This window comes from Sus scrofa, chromosome 3, assembly GCF_000003025.6.
Source record: "Sus scrofa isolate TJ Tabasco breed Duroc chromosome 3, Sscrofa11.1, whole genome shotgun sequence".
Taxonomy (NCBI): Eukaryota; Metazoa; Chordata; class Mammalia; order Artiodactyla; family Suidae; genus Sus; species Sus scrofa.
Genome location: NC_010445.4, coordinates 51,978,614 through 51,995,240, shown reverse-complemented (window position 1 = coordinate 51,995,240; position 16,627 = coordinate 51,978,614). Strand labels below are relative to the sequence as shown.

Below are 16,627 nucleotides of genomic sequence, written 5' to 3'. Positions count from 1 at the left end.
CACAGAAAGTTGGCCCATTCACACATACATGTATACATTCTATTTTTCTCACATTATCATGCTGCATCACAAGTGACCAGACAGAGTTCCCAGTGCTGTTTAGCAGGATCCCATTGCTTATCCATTCCAAAGGCTATAGTTTGTATCTATTAACCCCAAATTCCCAGTCCCTCCTACTCCCTCCCCCTCCCTCTTGGCAACCACAAGTCTGTTCTCCATGTCCATGATTTTCACCTAAATGTCCATTGATGGACAATTGGATTAAGAAGATGTGGTGTGTATATATATATATATATACACAATGGAATACTACTCAACCATAAAAAAGAACACAATAATGCCATTTGCAGCAACATGGATGGAACTAGAGACTCTCATACTAAGTGAAGTAACTCAGAAAGAGAAAGACAAATACCATATGATTTCACTTATATCTGGAACCTAATATAGGCTCAAATAAATCTTTCTTCTGCTTTTTTTTTTTTTTTTTTTTTTTTTAGGGCTGCATCTGCCGCATATGGAAATTCCCAGGCTAGGGGTTGAGTCAGAGCTGTAGCTGAAGCCACAGCCATAGCAACATGGGATTCGGACCCCGTCTGTGACCTATACCACAGCTCATGGCAACACTGGATCCTTAACCCACTGAGCGAGGCCAAGGATTGAACCCACATCCTCATGGATACTAGTCAGGTTCGTTACTGATGAGCCACAGTGGGAACTCCCAGTGGGGGCATTCTTAGTGTAAAGTGATGGCTCCAAGTGTTTTCCAGGAAAGAACTTTATTCTCCAGACAAAAGGTTATAAAATATGTTGGGTAAATGTAACTCACATAAGTAGTAATGATTGGCTCTTTTCTTTTATAGAAACCACACCATTTTTCCAGAACATATTTTTTATACCGTGAACATAACCTTCTTAGAAGTGAAAATGGAAGATTATGGCCACCCTTTCACATGCCATGCTGGAGTGTCTGCCGCTTACTTTATATTAAAACTCCCAGGTAATGTTCCAGTGGGGAGGAAACGCATGTGAAAAAGGAGTGACATTAAATGTTTGGTGTGAGGCAGCCGAGTGGTATGAAATAGGGAAAGTCAATAGAAAATCTAGGGAAAAACCTCATTTCCATCTGATAATGTTCTTGGAGTCAGGCTATGACTTCACTAGCGTGTCATTAGAAAGTGCCGTATTGATATACAGTGAGATTTTGTGCATCAAAATTCTAGAAAACAGAAGTCTTTATTAAACCTCCTAGCTCAACTTTTATAATCATGTTCTTGTGGTTTTTCAGCTTAAAGGTGATTATAAATCATGCGATATAGAAAGAAAATGCCAATGTATATTTTTATCATGTAATTGTAAAATTATTTCTAGAGGCTGAATTCTTATATTTAAGCAGGAGGGCTTCAAACTCCATGTGTGTATGTGTATTGTACACTTAACACTATAGAGAATGTGTTGATTATCCGTTGGAGGGTTTGGAACCAGAGAGTAGATAGAGAAGAATTAAATCATCATCTTGAGAACAGCTTTAAGTTCTTCACATTTCATGGCAAGTGTTTGAAATACCTTGTAAGAGGTTGGTATGTGGTTTATCAGACAGCTTTTTAAAAAATTCTATTAATATCAACTTTTTTTTGATAGCTACACACAAGAGAGAGAGCTTGGATTTACCAGCATCCCTTAAGGATCAGTGCAACCCATGCTTGCATGCATATAGCTAAAGTCTTACTAGAAATATTTTTCTAGAACTTAATGTAAAATGGTGGTTCAGTGGTTGCTCTGTTGAGCCAGCAAATGTGTCAGGTCCCTGCCCCCATGAGTGTCCATCCTTCTCTTTGAATAGCCATCAGTAGGTGTGGTTCCATAGCACCTGCTGTCCTGAGTGTGGTCTTTCCGCACCCCACTTCCATAATCTGGAGGCAAAGTTCATGCTGCCGTCCTCCCCAAACTGATGCCTTTCCTGTACATCTGCCCTCCTTACTCTGGACTATGGGGAGCCCTCTAGGATGCCTCACTTAGAAGGAGCCTTGGCTCAGCAGCCATCACTGTCCTTTTTTTCCTTCTTCTCCATGGCTTTTCCTTGTCATAGAAAGTCATTTGGAATCACTTTCTCCCAATCAGTTGTGTGCATCCCATTTCTATGGCACCTGAAGTGATTCTTGAGATTCTGTCATCAGAGCTTCTCTTTCTGCATCCTGCTCCCTGATAACCACCCAACTTCTCATGCCTTCAACTGTCAGCCCTTTGTGAGTACAAATTCTACATCTCCAACAGTATTCTTCCTTCCCATGTGGCAGCCCTGCCTTTCCAACTGCTTACTGTGCTGATTTTGAACTTTATTTAAAGAGAATTGCATGTTTTTTATGTGTCACTTCTCTTCCTGATGCATCAGTGGTGTAGCATATCTGCAGTTCATTCTTTTTCTTTGCTGAATCCTACTCCATTAAATAACTAGATTACAGTGTATCCATTCTACTGTAAATATGTATCCTTTGAGTTGCTTCTGGTTTGGGACTGTTAACAAATCATGCTGCCATAGAAGTTTCTGAAAATTTGTCCTGGTACTCAGGTCAAAGTCTTCCCCTGTGAAATATCATTAGGGGTGAAATTGCTGGAGAGAGTACCTCACCATTCACCCCAGAGAAAAGAGAAGAGGCTGACTGTCAGAAGCCTTGGAGATTGCATGAGACCTGAAGCAGCTATAACTGAAATCTGCCCCAACCTACAAGTTTGGGTTCATTGGCCAGTAACATAGACTGAGGATGACTAGTGCAGATTTCTATGTCAATTCTGACTTATAGATACTGGAAGCACTGTGTTCAGGATTCTGAGGCAGAGTCCAGGCTCAGAGCAGCTAATGCTGTCATCAGTTAACACCTGCTGATTGTACAGGAGAAGGATTTTCCTCCTTTGTTTTAGGTCAGTTAAGAAACATACACCTACTAAATTTATCTTTGTTCCTAACAATGCTTCTTTCATACCTCACATGCAATATATTTTTGGATGCATGCATTTTATTTTGTTTTCCTTAAGTTCTTAGGAGCAAACCCTTTTAAATCCAATTCTCTTATTGGTTAACTTGGGACCAGAGTAAGGTTACAGGTTCTCCACTGCACTTGCTGACTTTTGTTGAAGACACTCCAGATGTGAATCTTATTTGGTTCATCTGAAGCAGGGTCTCCAGAGAGTTGTTTGGGTTGGGTGTGTCCTTCTGTGGATTTCTTTTCATCACATGGTCTCAGCTACCAGTTTAAGGCTTTAAGGCTGGTGATAGCCCTATGGACCCAAATGATGAATACCAACTTAAATAGAGTATCTGATGTCTTAGTTAGTTTTTCACCTATTTCAGTTTCAAAGCTCATACTTCCTTTGAACTTATTCATGAATTTTCCATTTAAAACTTCATTGTCTTTTAGCTCATTTACAGAGCAGATAGTATCAATATTCCTGAATGCAGTGCATGGTCAACTCAAGAATTTCAGGCCATCACTTCCATTTACTTACCAGGAGCTTTTTGAATCTCGTAAATGTCATGGACATGGTCTTCTTATCATGACCATTTACAATTCCAGTATTCCCAAAGTGGACAGTAAAGGTCTCCCTACACAGTCCTCCCAAAGGAATGTCACTATTGTTCCAAGATCTGGTCAAGGACAAAGAGAAGTGGGGAATTGAAGAGGGGAATCATTTGTCATCAAATAGTAAGAAGCTAGTGGTTCAAGCACATGGTCAGGACCAATGCACATGGCTGTGCAGGAACTTAAGCAAGGGATTGATATGGGGGCACACAGTGCATTTTATTATGCATGTATTTAAAGGCATGCAAGTGGGTATAGGGATTTCTTTGCAAAATGTTTGCAACAGGGTGTGGCCTAAGGCAGTTTGTGATCAGCTCTTCAGTAAGCCCCACCCCTCCCAAACCCACACATACTTTCTAGTGGGGACCGGAGGACCTGGAAGGGGGCCAATGAAGGAAGTGGTAGATGTGGTGGGTTCTAAGAATGAGAAGGATTTATTTTCCTCTCTCCCTCTTCCTCTTTTCTAATTCTCTCCTTCCTAGAGCCTCATTCTTTGGCAGCACAGCTTTGGGCTGTGGTAAGGGGAAAGCTGTGTTGTTCCTCTTCTTGGATAGGCAGGAGCATGTTTTCAGAGGCTTGGAGTTCCAGAGGAACTGGTTTTGTTCCTTGTTCATCCCCTGCCCACTGCTTTTGCCTTAATTGCCTAGCAACATGCTCACCAAACAGAGTATGTGTAAACACCCTTCCTGAGATAGTGTCTGGTAGATGGGAGCCCAAACTGGACTCTGTTGGCCCAGAGAAGATGAGGTTGGTGTTTGGCTCTGTGGCTGCAGAGATGGCTTTGAGGGGAGGCAATGGATGGCTCTTATGATTGGAGTCCTGTTGCTCAACTTTGAGTAACTGAGAAGCTGGTTATAACAGTATTCTAATCAAGAGTGTGCAACAAAGCCACCTGGGGAGCTTTCCCAATAAACATGCTCAGGTTCCACCTCTGGAGAGTCTAGTTCCGACTAAAGAGGGCCTGGCCAGGTGTGTTTTGACAGGTGAGCAGTCCTCATGTGGTCAGAGCCATGCTGCATCCTCTATCAGGGGCTGGGGGTCTGCAGAATTTTCCTCCCCTGGTTCCCAAGAGCACATTTTCTTTTTCTTTTTTAAAATTTCATTCTATTTTATTGAAGTATAGTTGATTTATGATGTCATGTTAGTTTCAGGTGTACAGCATAGTGATTCAGTCATACATACACATATTTTTTTCAGATTCTTTTCCCTTATAGGTTATTAAAAATATTGCTGTTGTTCCCTCTGCCAAGAGCACATCTTCTTCCTCAAATTCATGATCCAGACCAGATTATTCTACCACTCATACCTGTTACTTAATTATCAAGAAATACTTAAGAAATGTCCTTGTGGTCACCTAATATATTTCCATTTGGCATGTGTAATGAGATCTGTGTAAGTAACACGTAGAATTGACTCTTTGTAGTACTATTTTATTTATTTGCTTTGTTTTGCTATCATTTATAGTTCCAGATTTTCAAGCTTACTTGATAGGAGGGCTTCTCGTCTTGACTGGCATGGTGGCATCTGCTGTATGGATCTACAGCATCTTTAAGATTGACATCGTACTTTGGTATAGAAGCACCTTCCATGGTGTAGGGACCACTGAAGGTGAGTGTGGGTAGCCACCGAAAAATGCTCCGTAATGGTATCCTTTCGTCCATATGTCCATTGTAAATACACTTGATTGTCTTTATTAGTATGCCTTTCATGTTGTTGGCAAATGTAAAGAAAAGGATCTCCCTGGAGCTTCTCAGACTTCGGAGAAAAGATTTGCCCATGGCTGCCAGCACTGTTCAGTCACATAAGGCTTGCGGGCTGGGAGTGACCAAGCAGATCGTCTTCTGTTTCATCATCTTTCCTAAAATCTTCCGTTTTTGGAAAGTTGCAAATACAGAGGTGTTTGCAAAGGAAGAAAATTTCTCCTGGAGCAGTGTGAGCTCCATGCACGGTACAACTTCCCCTCAGCAGACATGCATGCAGAATTTCTGTTACAGAGAACCACAGGCTGCCTGTGTTTGCAGCTCCTTCTGGGCCTGTACTTGGTGCCTGAAAGGGTTTGTTTCCAACTCTCAAGTTTGGAGAGAAAGACGAATTTGAGCTTGGGTCCTCTACTTACTCTATGATTTTACGTATTTAATTTCTTCTCTTTCTCAAGTCTAGGTAGAAGGAAAAAAAGCGGGGAAGGAGGGAAGAAGGAAAGAAGGAATGAGGGATAGAGGGATGGAGGGAGGAAGGGAGGGAGGGACAGAGGGAGGATGATTAGAACCTGCCTCACGGAGTCCTGTGGGAGGGAGGGAGTTGAAGTTCAAGAAAGCATTGAGGGTCCTGGGCATGGGGGTGGAGATGGGATCCCTTGTCATCTGAAGGTCCTGGCAAGCTGCCCCTGCCGCTGTGTCTGACAGTCCAGTTTGGTGTGGGGAGCCATTGTCCTGCCAGCTCTCTTCACCACAGATGTGCCCTGTGTGTGATCCTGAATCTGAGGATCAGGCATTTCCTACCCTTGTGCTTTTAACTGTGCTATTTTCTTTTTGTCTCAGAATGGATGTGATCTATCCAGCTCTTGAAAAAAGTAATAAATCTGCATTAATGTCTCCTAATCAGATAGAAAAAGTGAGACAGAGCTGAGAGTTTTGTGCAGCATTCCTGCATGGAGATACACAGACTTATTATCCCTTTCAAGTCTAAAGATTTGTGGTGCTGACGGAAACTCAGGGAAGTGGGGTGCAAGCATGTTTTGGGAATCCTTGCTACACAGAAATGCAGTATTTACATGAAATGGCTGCTTTGCATATACAAAACACATATTTGTCCAGATTGTTTGATTAGGTGTCCTGACTTGGTGTTTAAGTTAAATTTTAGAGTTCAAAATTGATGGTCCTTCAGCAATGTGGAAAACAACAAATTCTTTTTTAAAAAAATTTATTGGAGTATAGTTGACTTAAATGCTGTATTAGTTTCAGGTGTATAGCAAAGTGAATCAGTTATATATATACATATATCCATTATTGTTCCCGTATAGGTTATTACAAACTATTGAGTAGATTTCCCTGTGCTCTACAGTAGGTCCTTGTTAATTAACTACTATATAGTAGTGTATATACATTATTCCCATTCTCCTAGTTTATACCTCCCTCCCCCATGGTTTTCCTACGGTAAACATAAATTTGATTTTGAAATCTGTGAGTTTAGTTCTGTTTTATGAGTTGTTTTTAAATTTTTCAAATGATTTTTGTTTTTTCCATTATAGCTGGTTTACAGTGTTCTGTCAATTTTCTACTGTACAGCAAAGTGACCCAGTCACACATACATATATACATTCTTTTCCTCGCATTATCCTCCATCATGCTCCATCATAAGTGATTAGATATAGTTCCCAGTGCTATACAGCAGGATCTCATTGCTTATCCATTCCAAAGCAGTAGTTTGTTTTGTATCATTTTTTATTAGTACTGATCATTTAACATTCTTTTAAACTCTTCTTGCATGACTTCCTCAGGAGCCTATACAAAGTAGAATATAAAAGAAAGTTATTCCTTTTCCAAAATACAACATCTTCTATGCCTTCAAATTTTAAAAGTCTATAATACCAAATATTTGGAATGTTGTCTAAATATTAATGAATATCTGTCACAAATGCAATTGGTATATGAATTCTTTTTTTTTTTTTTCGCTATTTCTTGGGCCGATCCCGAGGCGTATGGAGGTTCCCCGGCTGGGGGTCGAATCAGAGCTGTGGCCACCGGCCTACACCAGAGCCACAGCAAGGCGGGATCTGAGATGCGTCTGCAACCTATACCACAGCTCATGGCAACACCGGATCCCCAACCCACTGAGCAAGGCCAGGGATGGAACCTGCAACCTCATGGTTCCTAGTCGGAATCATTAACCACTGAGCCACGACGGGAACTCCCATATGAATTCTTTTTTTTTTTTTTTTTTGTCTTTTTGCTATTTCTTGGGCCGCTCTCGCGGCATATGGAGGTTCCCAGGCTAGGGGTCCAATTGGAGCTGTAGCCACCGGCCTACGCCAGAGCCACAGCAACGCGGGATCCGAGCTGTGTCTGCGACCTACACCACAGCTCACGGCAACGCCGGATCGTTAACCCACTGAGCAAGGGCAGGGACCGAACCCGCAACCTCATGGTTCCTAGTCGGATTCGTTAACCACTGCGCCACAATGGGAACTCCTGAATTCTTTTTTTGATGGTAAAATTCACTTCGTAGAAATCAGCTTTGCATAACCAGTGCAGCCCATAGGTCTTCTGGTGCTGCAGGAGATGAGCTGGGCTGTCGTCCCTACAGAGTCTGTCCTGTGTGAGCTCCCTGCCTGTGCTCCTTCTGCGCCTGATTGAGCAGAGGCTTCAGGGCAGCATCACTTCTCTCCAGAGATGCTTTGTTGACTGACAGGTGACTGTATAGCTTAGTGGTATTCCTGGAACTCCCTCTCTGACTCACTGGGATCCCAGGAGCATGAGTGCTGAGTGTGTGGCGAGGCTGCCACTAGTGAGGTCCAGGGTAGCAGGAAGAGAAAGGAGGAATCTTGCCTCCTTCTGATCAGGGGAAGCTGGGCATACCAGCATCTCTGCCCTCTGCTCAGACTGGGCTGCTGTCCATATTTGGAACCTGTGGGCTGAGGATTTGGAGACCTACAGTCAGCCAGCCGCTTTCTTCTTCTTTTTAAGTCGAGAAGTACCTGCACCCTTTGTGCTTAAATTTCTTACAGTCTCTGAGAACTGTCCTGTAATTGCCCTTCAAAGGTGACTTGTCACCCTGTTAGTGGTGATTTAGTGATGAGACAGAGATGAGCCCCAGATGCTGTTTCCAGCTTTGTGTCCCAGAAGGGTATTTTCTGGTTCTTTGGAAAGATGGAGAGTAATGGAGGACGAATACAAATGAGGAAGAGAGACAAAATGTGTCCTTCTCGTAGCAAGTTGTTTGTCCCAAGTACATTAGTAAAGCTCCATACATGATTAAGTTAGGTGTGTATAACTCGCAGTTTTCTTAAGTCATGGACAAACCTGGCTAAAATCCATGAGTTTTATGTATTGTCTTGTAAAGCACAGGAGGTACTTTAAAACTTGTCTTCCTGTGCATGTGTGTACACAAACATGAGGATCATTTTACGAATCTACTCCAGAAAGATGTCTGTGCCTCTCCTTATTCCGCATAGGGTTTGGGGGACTATACATACAGAGCAGACAAAACAGAAACAAAAATAGGTGAACTGAACAAAGGGTAGGATGGGAAAGTAAGCTGAGAATGTGGGGGGAGAGTTAGGGTTTTTAAAGTTGCTCTTGCTTCAGAAGTGAAGGCAAAACCATGAGAAGGTTCTAGGTGCTATTCACACAACTCTTTCAATTGTTCATGAGACCTTTTTCAGAGCCATTCTCCCAGGAAAAATTTTTTGGCAGGGAGATCTTGTTTTTGAAGGGTGTGATATAATAAATCTTGCCTGCAACATTCCTCTAGTAAATGTAAAATCACGGTATATGTGGCTTTTCTCTTCAATGCATGTTAGGGCAAAAACGCCCCAAACTCGTCCAATTCAGTCTGAGCACTTAACCCAAAGGCCAAATTGATTCTGTCTGATTTTTCGATGGGACCGGTTTGATCAGATTTAATATTTAGCCATGGCCTATCTAGAGAAGCAGGGGCTTGAATAGTCTTTAGGAAATCTTTCCTAAACATTCATTTATTCAAATAAGCTCTTGTATTTTTGTCACCAGCTGATGAGAGCATATGCAAATGCTTTAAAATCAAAAGTAGGCATGAACCTCCTTAGAAAGTGGAAGGAATTAAGTAAGAACCTGGATGTACTGTTCCCCCCACTGTTCCAGTGAGGCAGGCCATGTGTGTCTCTGCCAGCAAGGTCCACTTTCCCCCCCCAAACTCACTAGGAGGTCTACATCTCTATAATTTTCTCGATGATGTAGACAGTTGAGGGCTGTCAAACTCACTGGTATTTCTTGCTATTCATTGTTATTTCCTCAATCCATGTCCCAGTTACTGTGGCTGGGAGTGAAATTACCTCAAAACTTTGTAACATAAAACCAGCATTTATTTTGCTTACAGATTCTGTGGGTCAGGAATGTGGGTATGGCCTCTCTCAGCCCCGTGATGTCTGGGGCCTCAGCTGGAGGGCTGACAGCTGATTTTGGCTGTTGGCCGGTAGACTGAGCTTCTCTCCAAATTAGCAGCTCTCTGTGGGGGCTATTACTTTGGGCTTCCTCAAAGCATGGGGCTAGCCCTTTAAAGGGTCAGGGAACCAGGTAAAAGACATAGTCTCTTTTATGACTCAGATCCTGAATTTCTGGGAACAGTTCTACCACATTCATTTGTCAGGTGGCTGCAGGGTGTTACACAATTCTAAGGGAGGGAAAATATATCCCACCTTTTTGTGGAGGTGTGGCAAAGTTCAGAAAGAGCATGTGTGACTGGAAATACCACTGGTGTACCTGGAGAGGGCATGGGAGATCAGTTTCCTTTCCCCATACCTTGTCATAAGTATCTCTTCCATCTGACTCTCAATTCATATCCTTTAATATCCTTGTATAATAAATCAGTGATCAAGAAAGTAGCATGTTTCTCTGAATATGTGATCTGTTCTAGCAAATTAATCGACCCCAAGAAGAAGGAGGAGATCACGGGAATCTCTGATTTATAGCCAGTGGGTCAGGAGCACAGGTAAAAACCTGGTCTTGCTCTTAGAGTTACCAAACTCTGGTTTGGTGGTTCACCATTTGAAAGCCAATACTTGAGGGGTAAACACTGGTTAGGAAGGGAAAGATTGCTTTATTCATGAGACAAGCTACCTAGGGAGAAGGCAGACTGGTGTCCCAGAACCAACTCTGAAGATTTTGCTCAGCCATGAAAGTTTTCAAAGGGAATTGATCTCAATTAATCACTGAGGTGGGAGCTAGAGTCTTCTCCACCTCTCATAACATGCAGGCTTGTCGACTCCTTGTGATCTTTCTTGAGATGCAATCTCCTTCACACAGACTGCTCTCGAGATTACTGAAGGGGAAGCTGAGGAAAAGATCTAGTCATCTGTTAATTACTTATTCTTCCTTTCTACTTCTTTAATCTAAGGCAAGAATCAACAGGTTAGGAAAGGCACTGTGTGATCAAAAGACTTGAAAGGTGCACTTTGGCTGGAGGTTACTTAAGCATGGAGGCATCTGGTGTAAAGGTTTGTTCAAATATAGCTTTGCTAGAGCAACAAGACAAAAGAGCCTCCTGTAAAAAACTGCTTCCTGCAAAGAGCTGCTTACATTAGGGAGGCTTGTTCGAACCTCTGGTCTTCAGCCAGTTGATCAGAAGCACATGTGGCTGGTGTCTGAAGTGGAGTGTGGTCGTGTGGGATGGAGCCTTTGATTTGTGAAATCTGATTCTGTTTCTGGGTAGAAGTGTCAGAATGGAGTTGAATTCTCAGACCCTGATGGTGTCCAAGAATGGCTCATTGGTACAGGGAAGCTTCCACATACATAAGTTATAGTTGGGTCTGGGAACAATTTTCAGGGACTCAGTCATAAGCAGATGTGGGGAAAGGCCCACTTTTGTGAGTTTTACTTCCAGGAGCCTAACCAGTTTCTGACAGTAAATATCAGAGAAAAATCCCATTATGTGCTTCCATCAGGGGGAGGGGAAAAGAACCTTTTTGAAAGACACCAGAGCACTGCTTTTAACAAGGCCTACTCTCAAGGTACACTAGTTAATGAGACCCTAAGCTGTAGGGGTTTTATCAGGTCTGAGCTGACATGAGAAGAGGGATATACCAAACTCCAGGTGTCTCTAGCTATCCTGCCCCACCAAGTGGGGAGAAAAACCTGAGAAACATCTGATGAGTTCACAGTCCAGAGGCACAGGCTCACTGAGAGGCTGAGATCTAGTTATAGAACACTACTGTTATAGAACACTTCCTCTCCCCCCACCCACACCACCACATTGCTAAAGGCCTATTTATAGTGATTTCTTTTTACCTGTATATCATATCCAATTATCAAGAAAAAAATATGAGGCATATTTCTAAAGGGGGGAAAAATAATGTCAAGAGCCGGAGAAAGCATTGGAATCAGACATGGCAGGGATGTTGGAATGATCAGACTGAATTTAAAACAACCATGACTAGCATGCTAAGGGCTGTAGATAAAGTAGGCCATGTGAGAATAGATGGGCAGTGGAAGAAGATGAAAATGCTAGGAAATAACCAAAAAGAAATGCTAGTGATTAAAAAAAAAAACTAGTAAAAAAGGAAGAAAGCTTACAATGGGCTTATTAGTAGACTTGACACAGCTAAGAAAAGAATCTCTGGGTTTGAGGATACCTCAATAAAAACCTCCAAAACTGAAAAGCAAAAAGAACAAAGCCTGGGGACAAAAACAGAACAAAATATCCAATGACTGTGAGAAAACTATAAAGATGAAATGTATGTATGATAGGAATACTGGTAGGAGAAGAAAGAAAGAATGGAGCAGAAATATTTGAAATGCTAAAGACCAAGAATTTCTCCAAATTAATGGCAGACACCAAACCACAGATTTAGGAAGCCCAGAGTATACCAGTTAGGATAAATACAAAAGCAAACAAACAAACCCCAAAACTACACCTAGGCATACCATTTTCTAACTGTATAATGAAATATAAGGGAAAAAATCCTGAAGGAAGCCAGAGGAAAAAACATCTTACCTCTAGAGAAATAAAGGTAAATACATTTAATTCAGCCTCAAAAGCCATGCAAGTTAGAAGAGAGTGGAGTGAAAATGGAAGAATAAGGATGCAATACTTGTTACCAAGTTAACCAACGAGGCACTCCGAAGCCACTGAACACAAACAAAAGGGACATCATGATAGCAACTCTGATTTTCACTTTGTTAAAATGAGATAATTGGGTGGGAATAATCTCACGAGCTTGTCCCATTTCCTTTTCAGATGGGAAGCTGTATGATGCCTATGTCTTATACCCCAAGCCTCAAAGAGAAAGCCAGAGTCACGATGTGGACACACTTGTGTTGAAGATTATGCCTGAGGTGCTGGAGAAGCAATGTGGATACAAGCTATTTATATTTGGCAGAGATGAATTTCCTGGACAAGGTATGTTTAAATGAGGTATAAAATAAACTAATGAATAAAACAAGAAAGAACCTCTCTTGCATCCCTTTGCAAATGACAGGAACTGTGCTTGCCTTTCCCATGAACTACAGGGAAACTTTCACCTCCCCACCCCTCTGCTCCCAAGCCACAGGGGTTAAGGCCAAGCTCTCTTCTCTCATTAGACTCATTCCTATGGGAAGGCCTGGTTGAAATCATGTGACTTTCTCTTTGAGTAAGGATAAGTTGGTCCATTTACATGAATAGCTTGTCAATGACTAAAAAGAGACAAGTGGTCATTTGCTGTCATATCCTTGACACTAACTGCTGAGTAATTTCTGTTGGTTTGAATATGTAAATCAGCTCATATTTAAACCTGGTTTAATAGACTTCAACTGCCTCCAGCCCTCCCCCACCTAAATAAATTAGGAGTTATATATTTATTTCTCCCATTTAATAGGAGTGCAGCTTTGGGAAATGCAGTTAACATCTTTTTTTTTCTCCTTTTTTAATTTTGGCACCTTTATTAAAAATCAATTGACCATAAATATGAGTTAATACCTGGACTTAATATCTATTATATTCTACTGATCTATGTTTCTATTCTTATGCTAGTACCACACTATCTTGATTATTATATATATTTTTTATTTCCCCAATACATTATTTTTCTACTGTACAGCATGGTGACCTAGTTGCACATACATGTATACATTCTTTTTTCTCACATTATCGTGCTCCATCATAAGTGACTAGACATAGTTCCCAGTGCTACACAGGATCTCATTGTTAATCCATTCTAAAGGCAATAGTCTGCATCTATTAACCCCAAGCTCCCAATCCATCCCACTCCCTCCCCTTCCCCCTCCCCCTTGGCAACCACAAGTCTATTCTCCAAGTCCACGATTTTCTTTTCTGCAAAAAGTTTCACTTGTGCTGTATATTAGATTCCAGATAGAAATGATATCATATGATCTTCACTCAGTATGCGAGTCCCTAGTTCCATCTGTGTTGCTGCAAATGGCATTATTGTGTTCTTTTTTATGGATGAGTAGTATTCCATTGTGTATATATACGACATCTTCTTATTTATTTCTCCCATTTAATAGGAATGCAGCTTTGGGAAATGCAGATAACATCTTTGAACCTTAGTTAGCTCTTCTGTCAAATGTGCCTAAGAATACTTCCATGACTCAGTTGAGAGAATTAAATGAGGTAAAACCTAGCAGGAACCAGTATGGAGTTTAATATGTATTATACATTCAACAGATGAAAATTTCTCTCTTACCATATATGTTCTCTTTCTTAGAAGACTCTATTAACTTTCAAACAGCTAATATTTGAAATAATCATCCCTTTCTAGTCACCAGAAAATCAAGATTTCTACTTGGTGGGCCATTCTGGGTCATTTAAAAAAATTTCTATGTACGGTGAATTTGTAGGTTGCTCATATCCATAGCTTATCTCAGCCTATTTTTTTCAAGCTATGAAATCATCCTCCAGGAGGAAATGAAAATTTGATCCAGTGCCTGTTGTAAACATGTGGAAGAGCTCTTATTTCATAAGTGTACTAATATTCATTCATGCGGTCACTCACTTATGCAACGAATATTTACTGAGCACCTGCTATATGCCAGGGAATGTTCTAGGTACTGTAAATATTAAAATAAGTAAGCCAAAGAGAAGGATGTGCTCTTGGGAAGGTTATAGTCTATTCTTATATCCTAAGAATAAGGAGGATATAAAACTTGGTCTTCATTTCTTAAAAAAAGACCAAGTTTTATCCATAGTTGGATATTTCCAGAACTCTCCCCTCCCTTCACCAAGAAATCATCAGGGTATGCTATTTAGTTTCAAGTTTGACCTACAAATCCTAGTCATTTCAATAGCTATGATGCACAAAAGGAAACCACAAATGCAGATTAATACAACATTTGAGCTAACTACCTGTGTCCTATTCTTTAAAAATCTATTATTTTTTTAAAAAGTATTTATCATCTAATATATACCAGACCTTCAGCTAAGTTTGCAGATACAAATTTAGATATGATAAGATCCTTGTTCTGAGTAGTTCATGGTCTGTGACTGTTTGAGTCATGAGATCTTCTGCATCTTCATTCTTTATTTCCAGCTGTGGTCAGTGTCATTGATGAAAATATCAAGCTGTGCAGAAGGCTGATCATCATCATAGTTCCTGAAGCACTGAGCTTGGACCTACTAAGGAATATGTCAGAAGAACAAATCGCAGTCTACAATGCTCTCATCCAGGATGGGATAAAGGTCATTCTGATTGAGCTGGGGAAGATGAAGGACTACACAGCCCTGCCAGAGTCACTTCAATACATCAGACAGAAGCATGGGGCCATCCAGTGGAGTGGGGACTTCACAGAGCAGTCACAGTGTGCAAAAACCAAGTTTTGGAAAAAAGTGAGATATCGCATGCCACCCAAAAGGTGGCCACCATCATCTCCTGTCCAGCTGCTGAAGCACACACCCTGTGACCTCACAGCTGGCAAGCGGGAGGCCAACATGGGGTTCATCACCCTGTGATGGAGAGTTTGTCTTCTGGGGTGGCTCATAGTTAAGCAATGATGCATTACATTTGGGCCATTCCCTTGAAGCTTGCATTTGGGTGCTTGGGAAAAGGCCTCTGTTTATTGGCTCATTTTGATCAGAGCTACTTCTTGAGGGAAAGACCCCACCTCTCCCAAAGCTCCTGTTAGCCTGCTGGCTTGGAACATGCGTGAATACTTGCTGAGCATGGAGTATTAGCATCTGAGCCCTGGAGCGTGGGGCACATAGGGTTGTAGAGTCACAGTTCAGCTGTACAGGAAGTTTGGCACATGGTGTGACCCCTGTGGGGCTGCAGTTGGGAGCCTGGGTAGTCAGGGTACATAGGAGGGCAGACTGTGGGCTTGGAGAGGGCACTGTGTGTTCTTTTCATGCCTGCCCAGCCCTTGTCCTCAGGGAATACTTGTTATTCCTCTGAGCCCCTCTCACTCCTCTAGTGCAAATAAATATCTGTGACCTCAGTCTTGGCACCTTGGTCATCTAGACCCATGGGGACCAACAGTGGCCCCACTGGGAATGCCCATTAATCACCCTCCTGGAGGGTCCCAGATGTTGGAAGACTTGACCTATCAAACCAAAGTGAGGAATAACTCCCTTATTTTTCCAGCTGGCCCATGTCAGCTGGAACACTGAGCCACCTGTGAGAGACGCAGTTCCCACCTTGAGATTATGTAGTTCTAGTCCAAATGAATGAGGTGACCTTTCAGTAGCCAGTGCACCCTCCTTCCAGGTCATTTTTGGTGTAACAAGCCACAAGGCTTTTGAACACTGAGAACGAGCTGTAAACTCTTAGCATTCCTTTCAAAGACTCTAACTGGAGGATCTGAGAGGTGGTCCAACCTTCTTCTGTGGCTGACAACACCAGCCTTCAAAGACGGCTGTATGGGCAGAATGTCTGTGTCTCCAGGATTCATGTGTTGGAGTCCTCAGATCCAACATCATGATATTAGGAGGCGGGACCTTTGGGAGGTGATTATGTTGGGAGGGAGGAGCCCTCAGGTTGGATCAGGGCTCTTATAAAAGACCCTCCAACAACTTTCTTACCCCTCCCACCACAAGAGGATATAATGAGAAGTCTGTACCCTGGAGGAGAGACTCCACCTACAGCCGCCAAAGCTGTGAAAAATAAAGCGTTTGTTCATAAGCCACCTGGTCTATGGTATTGTGTTATAGCAGGTGAGCAGACTGAGTCTGGTCCTGATGCAGTCAGAGAGCCCAACAGGAGGTATCAGGGTGGTGGAGCAGGAGAGGTGAGTGGGGAGGACAGAGGCTCAGTGAGGAGGGGGGAGCAAGATCATGTGGGCCTGTGCCCTTCTTTACAGGTCATGGATGGCATGGAGTGCCCAGTAGACCTTAGTGATAAGGGGCCCTTTCTGGTCTTTAGGATTTAT

General features: G+C 42.1%; 1 protein-coding gene across 3 annotated transcripts in view; it reads left to right on the top strand.

Annotated features, from left to right (window-relative positions):
• Window positions 1–16,384, top strand: part of IL1RL2 (interleukin 1 receptor like 2) — a 32,751-nt gene extending 16,367 nt beyond the window's left edge. For all 3 annotated transcript variants that reach the window (XM_021087124.1, XM_021087122.1, XM_021087125.1), the window contains exons 8-11: window positions 864–1,000; window positions 5,043–5,186; window positions 12,507–12,668; window positions 14,797–16,384. In XM_021087124.1, coding sequence (XP_020942783.1) covers window positions 864–1,000; window positions 5,043–5,186; window positions 12,507–12,668; window positions 14,797–15,215 — 862 coding nt within the window. In that variant the 3' untranslated portion in view covers window positions 15,216–16,384. The remainder of the gene's footprint in view (window positions 1–863; window positions 1,001–5,042; window positions 5,187–12,506; window positions 12,669–14,796) is intronic.